Raw genomic sequence first — 5,175 nt, 5'->3', positions numbered from 1 at the left:
ATGAATTTGCGAATGAATTTATGAACGAAAGACAAAAGGCTGAATTAGAAGGAAATAAAGGAAAAAGTTTATTTTGCAAGATTTCACTTAATGGATCATATGGTTACGATGCAATGAATACACAAAATTACGCAAAGACTAAAATAATGAATGCACAGAAGGCACGCGTTGCATGTATGTCAAATAAGTTTAAAAACATAAGAGAAATAGGAGAGGATACGTATCAAGTGATGCTTAAAGATAGATTTTATAGATGTGATACATGTTTACAAGAGGCATTCTTCACTTTAGATAACGCAAAATACTGGTATTTGGTTTTCATTTATGATTTTATGTATAAATGCATGGATGTTAATCGTTTTCATTTCATTGAAGGTGATACTGATTCATCTTATTGGGCAATCGCTGGCGACCCAAATCTTCCTAACACTCAAGCATTTCAAGCAATTGTAACCGATAAAAAATTTTATGATAAAAACATTTACAAATTCGCACCTTTTGATTTCTTCTGTTTTAATGAGAAATTTAAACCTAAATTAAAGAATAAAGCTGAAGAAAAAGCACATGAGAAGAAGTTATTGGGTTTAGCAATTGAGAAACAAGGTGATAACATGGTTGCTTTATGTCCTAAGTGTTATACTTCATTCAACGGTTCAATTGATGGAAGTGATTTTAAAAAGATTGCACAAAAAATGAAAGGAGTTAGTTTACGACAAAATAAACAATTAACACCTAAAAATTATTTGGATATAATAAATGATAAAGTGATATTTGATGGTCAGAATATTAATTTACAACTTAAAAACGGGTCAATGACTCGCTTAACAATCGGTAAGACTGCATTAACAGGAGCACACACTAAGGCTGTATGTTGTGAAAATGGATGTTGTATGCCATTTATTTAATAAAATGCCACAGAAGAGACAAAAGGAACCGTAAATAATGGTTTTGATACTATGATTCAAAGAGGCGGGCACCCTTAAAACACTTATTTTATTTTTATATAAATGAATAGCGTAGATTTAAAAAATTTAATTGATGATTTAGTACTTAATCAAAATTTTCTTAATTATTATGAATTAAAATCATATCTCCAAAAACATGATAATAATATAACGGGTGATGATATGGATTATTATTATTCGTATTATAAAAATGAAGTTTTGAAATATCATGATAAAATAATTTCTAAAATTAAAGACAAAATTAAAAATAATGAATATTCAAAGGGAAAAAGTAAATCACAACTTAAACAATTGAAAGATTTCAAAAATAAAGTATTAACAGAAGAAGATATTGATGAATTATATAAATTATATAAATTATATAATCCTGAGCCGCAAAAACCAAAGGAACAAAAACAAAAGGTGCAAAACGCCCAGGTCCTTCAGACCATAAATGAAGCACAAGCTTTAATTTATGATTCATTAGTTAAACCATATTCAGCCCGACTTTTAAATGAAGATCAACTTTTGGAATTCATCCTTCAACATAAACTCGAAGCGGGAAAGTATATCAAACCTTTATATACAGCATATTTAAAACAAATGAATAGAATACATCCAGAATTAATGAAGGGGGGAATGAAATCCAAAATCAAAAAGCAGATAAAATTAAACCACCTGCAACACCAAACCCTCCAACGACAGTACCTCCTCCTCCTTCAGTTAATCCTTCATCATTCACTTTATTATATCCATTTCAAACATTAAAGAAGCAAAAAGATTTTAAAAAGGATTTCAAAATATTAAATAAACCAACTGACCCAAAAATTCAACCGTTAAAGGAAAAATTTAGTCGCCCTTCATTTGCACCATATCCATATTCATACGAAATCGATCATTTAGAATATTCAAGAGGAAACGTTACTTATTTATTTGCCATTAACATTAACACCAGATATTTATATTGCATTCCGGTGAAAGGGAAAACAGAACAGGAAACAAGAAGAGCTATTCAATACTTACTAGATCATGAAAGAGTAGATAATATAAGGGGTGATGGTGATAAAGGATTTCAGGCAGCTATGGCTCATTATTTCCCACAAATTAATTTTTACTTTTCATCCTCTCCATATACGTTTCATAATAAAATAGTTGATGCGGTAATGAGAACTCTTAGAGATGCGTTAGGGGTTAATGGTCAGATATACTGGGATGGAAATCATGACTCCATCATACAGCAGTTAGTATATTATTACAATAATACATGGCATAGAACAATAAACATGAAACCGGTGGAAATGAAAAATGATATTTCAAAAGAATGGGAATATATTAGAAAGCAAATGGAAAGGTTGAATGATGTTAAACGTGAACAAATTAATTCGGGGCTCATGAATTTTAAACAAGGGGATAAAGTTTTGATTCATCTCGATTATGGAAAAACTGATAAATCAATGACAAAAAGAAGACGAAGATTTGACACAATAGCTGAATTTGTTAGATATATTAACGGCAATGCATTAGTTGAAGTTGACAATAAATTAATAGAAATTCCGATTTATTTTATTACTCCATTATATTTAAATAATATTTAATTTTTTTATTTCGTAAGAAATGAGTAACAACGAAGCAGTCAAGAGTCCAGACGATGAATATAAAAAGAAACTAAACAGAATTAAATCAAAAATATGTTATTACAAAAAGAAGCCACAATGTGGTGGGGTTGAAAACGATAAAGAGAGGAAAGAAATAATCGAAAAATTAGAAACTTATCGTTCAATCCTTAAACTGAGTGAAGCAAAAATAAAAGAATTTAATAGAATAAATAAATTGATTGGAAGAGATGAATTTAATAAAGATGAATTTTTAAACTCTATCCAAATTTAATTTTTATTCCTCTTCGACAACATCTCTCTTTCCATCATTACCGCATAACCACATTTTCTCAATTTTAGTGGTTTGTTATTTTTAACATGTTCTTGCATCATTTTTATCATTTCCTCCCTTGTTATGATTCGTGGTAAATTTTGAGCTTGTGGGGTATTCATTTATGATAAAAATAAAAATTTGTTATCACTTATTTTATCGTGAATGTTTTTAGGTTATTCAATAATTAATTATTTTTGAATAACTGGGAAATAAATTTACGTCAAATATGCAATTTATAAAATCTTATGTCGACAGGCTACGTAGCACAGTGGTCTAAGGTGGTGTTATGGAGGGGTCAAGGTCTGTGGTTCGAACCGCGACAGCGCCGTATTTTCTTATTTTCTTTATTTGTCTTGTTTGTCGTGAATAAAAAGTATCATAAAAGTGCTCTATCTTCCACGGGAATAAATAAAAAATTTACTTTATTTCTTCTTTATTTCTTCTTTATTTCTTTGTTCCCGTGGAAGAAGGGTTTTGCTGTTTTTTCTCAGCCGAAATCAATGATTTTTTCATTTTTGGAATCCTTAGCGAATGAGGAATCTTTTCTCTCGTGGAAGCTTTGACCTAAAATATAATTTAGGTGAAGAGGTGAGATATCACCTGTTTTTTCACCTGTTTTTATGGTAGTAGTGAAATAAAATTTTGTTATCAGTTATTTTATCATCATTTTATTAAGTTCATCTTTAGTTAATAATTTGAATGGATTCGCTAATGTTCCACCTTGAGTCACAACACTTGCCCCGGCTAATTGTGAAGAACCTGGGATAAGTACTCCATGAAATGATTTCATTGGTATCATTAATTTAGAAATAGTTGGCTTAATTAATTTGGTCATTTATGATAAAAATAAAATTGCATAATTTAAATTTTTTTTTCTTTCTCATTTTCTCATTTTCTCATTTTCTCATTTTCTCATTCTGTTTTGGTTTCAGCAACTTTTCAAGTTGTTGTCTTGTCAGTAACTTTAATTTTAACTTTGGATCAAATATTGGGTTTCCATCTTTATCTCTTCCAATAACACCATATGGTAGAATCTTCATTTATACTAAAATAAAAATTTAAATTATGCTGTTTGCTCTTTTGGAGCTCCTAAAGTTTGTTTCACAAACATTGAGCGTTCATTGAACTCTATACCATGCGAATACAGTCATAAATGGTGGCATGTAATCTTTACTTTGTCCCGTTGTTTGTGTATATCCTGAAACGCGATGTGTATGGTTTCCTTCTCCCTGAGTGTCACTCCAGTAACAATTTATGGCAAATTTAACATCATCTTTAACATCATATCCTTTACCTTTTGTCATTCCTGACCAATCCCAATATCTATGCTTATGCCAACCTGCTTGAGATGTGCTTAAATCTATGTAGTGACTGTGTGCAGGTAAATTTTCACCCGTAATTGTTTTACTTCCCCCTGTTTCCTTTGAAGAGTTTGCACAATACAAAAACCTGTCGACTATTTGTTCCCATGCACCAACACCAAACATTGCTTGAGGACCTCTCACATCCATAGATGTATAAATAGAACCTACTGGGTTCATTAAATCAAACATATGAGATATTATAGGATTGTCTCTTTTGAACTTAAAATATAGTGTAACTATTTCGGGTTTCTTCTGGTTTGTGTCAGAATATTTTTTATAATATAATCTTATGTTTTCAGGGTATGTAAAATCTTGACTATAATATTTATTTTTGTCATCTTCATAATAGTATACTATTCTCGTTTTTTCTATTGCATTATATCTTTTATATCTATAATATTCTAAATATAATGTTTGCTTTTTTGGGTCTACATGTGTGCGTCAACACCATAGTCATAATAATACGGTGCTGGAGCTACGTTAGACAATGTCATATCCGTCATTTCATAAACTCTTAAATATTTCTTTTGTTCGTCTCCATATAAGTTTAAGTAGCAGTTGTTGTCTAATGGAACTTTAACTTGTGTGCCATTATTCTTTATATAGCCTACATACATTTCATTGTTATTTTTCGGAATGAGTTTATACCGTATACCATTTCTTAAGGACTGTACAAACTCCCATCTAAAATATTTGTTTTCTTCATTGACAGAAAAGTCGCCAACAATAGTTTCAATATTTTTTGTTCCAACTAAACTTTGGTATATTTCGTTAACAAATGATATATCTGCTTTCTTTGCTAACTCATCGTTAACAAATTTATATCTGCTTTCTTTGCTAACTCATCGTTAACATATTTTATCTGCTTTCTTTGCTAACTCATCGTTAACAAATGATTATCTGCTTTCTTTGCTAACTCATCGTTAACAAATGATATA

General features: G+C 30.1%; 4 protein-coding genes across 4 annotated transcripts, besides 1 other annotated feature; 3 read left to right on the top strand and 1 right to left on the bottom strand.

Moving 5' to 3' along the window:
- Positions 1-20: 20 nt before the first annotated feature.
- Positions 21-905, top strand: TVAGG3_1063330 (DNA/RNA polymerase superfamily; the record flags this gene model as incomplete). The annotated part of the gene is made up of 1 exon (XM_053888411.1): positions 21-905. One exon carries the CDS (start codon positions 21-23, stop codon positions 903-905), a length of 885 nt encoding a protein of 294 aa, XP_053744463.1.
- Positions 906-1,801: 896 nt separating this feature from the next.
- Positions 1,802-4,461: a mobile genetic element.
- Positions 2,108-2,539, top strand: TVAGG3_1063320 (uncharacterized protein; the record flags this gene model as incomplete). Its single annotated transcript, XM_053888410.1, has 1 exon — positions 2,108-2,539. The coding sequence occupies one exon, from the start codon at positions 2,108-2,110 to the stop codon at positions 2,537-2,539; it is 432 nt and encodes a 143-aa protein (XP_053744462.1).
- Positions 2,559-2,831, top strand: TVAGG3_1063310 (uncharacterized protein; the record flags this gene model as incomplete). Its single annotated transcript, XM_053888409.1, has 1 exon — positions 2,559-2,831. One exon carries the CDS (start codon positions 2,559-2,561, stop codon positions 2,829-2,831), a length of 273 nt encoding a protein of 90 aa, XP_053744461.1.
- TVAGG3_1063300 (phage tail repeat-like family) lies at positions 3,992-4,384 on the bottom strand (the record flags this gene model as incomplete). The annotated part of the gene is made up of 1 exon (XM_053888408.1): positions 3,992-4,384. One exon carries the CDS (start codon positions 4,382-4,384, stop codon positions 3,992-3,994), a length of 393 nt encoding a protein of 130 aa, XP_053744460.1.
- Positions 4,462-5,175: the final 714 nt, after the last annotated feature.

This window comes from Trichomonas vaginalis (assembly GCF_026262505.1).
Source record: "Trichomonas vaginalis G3 chromosome Unknown ctg_23, whole genome shotgun sequence".
Classification (NCBI taxonomy): Eukaryota; Parabasalia; order Trichomonadida; family Trichomonadidae; genus Trichomonas; species Trichomonas vaginalis.
This window is presented reverse-complemented; position numbering and strand designations above follow the sequence as displayed.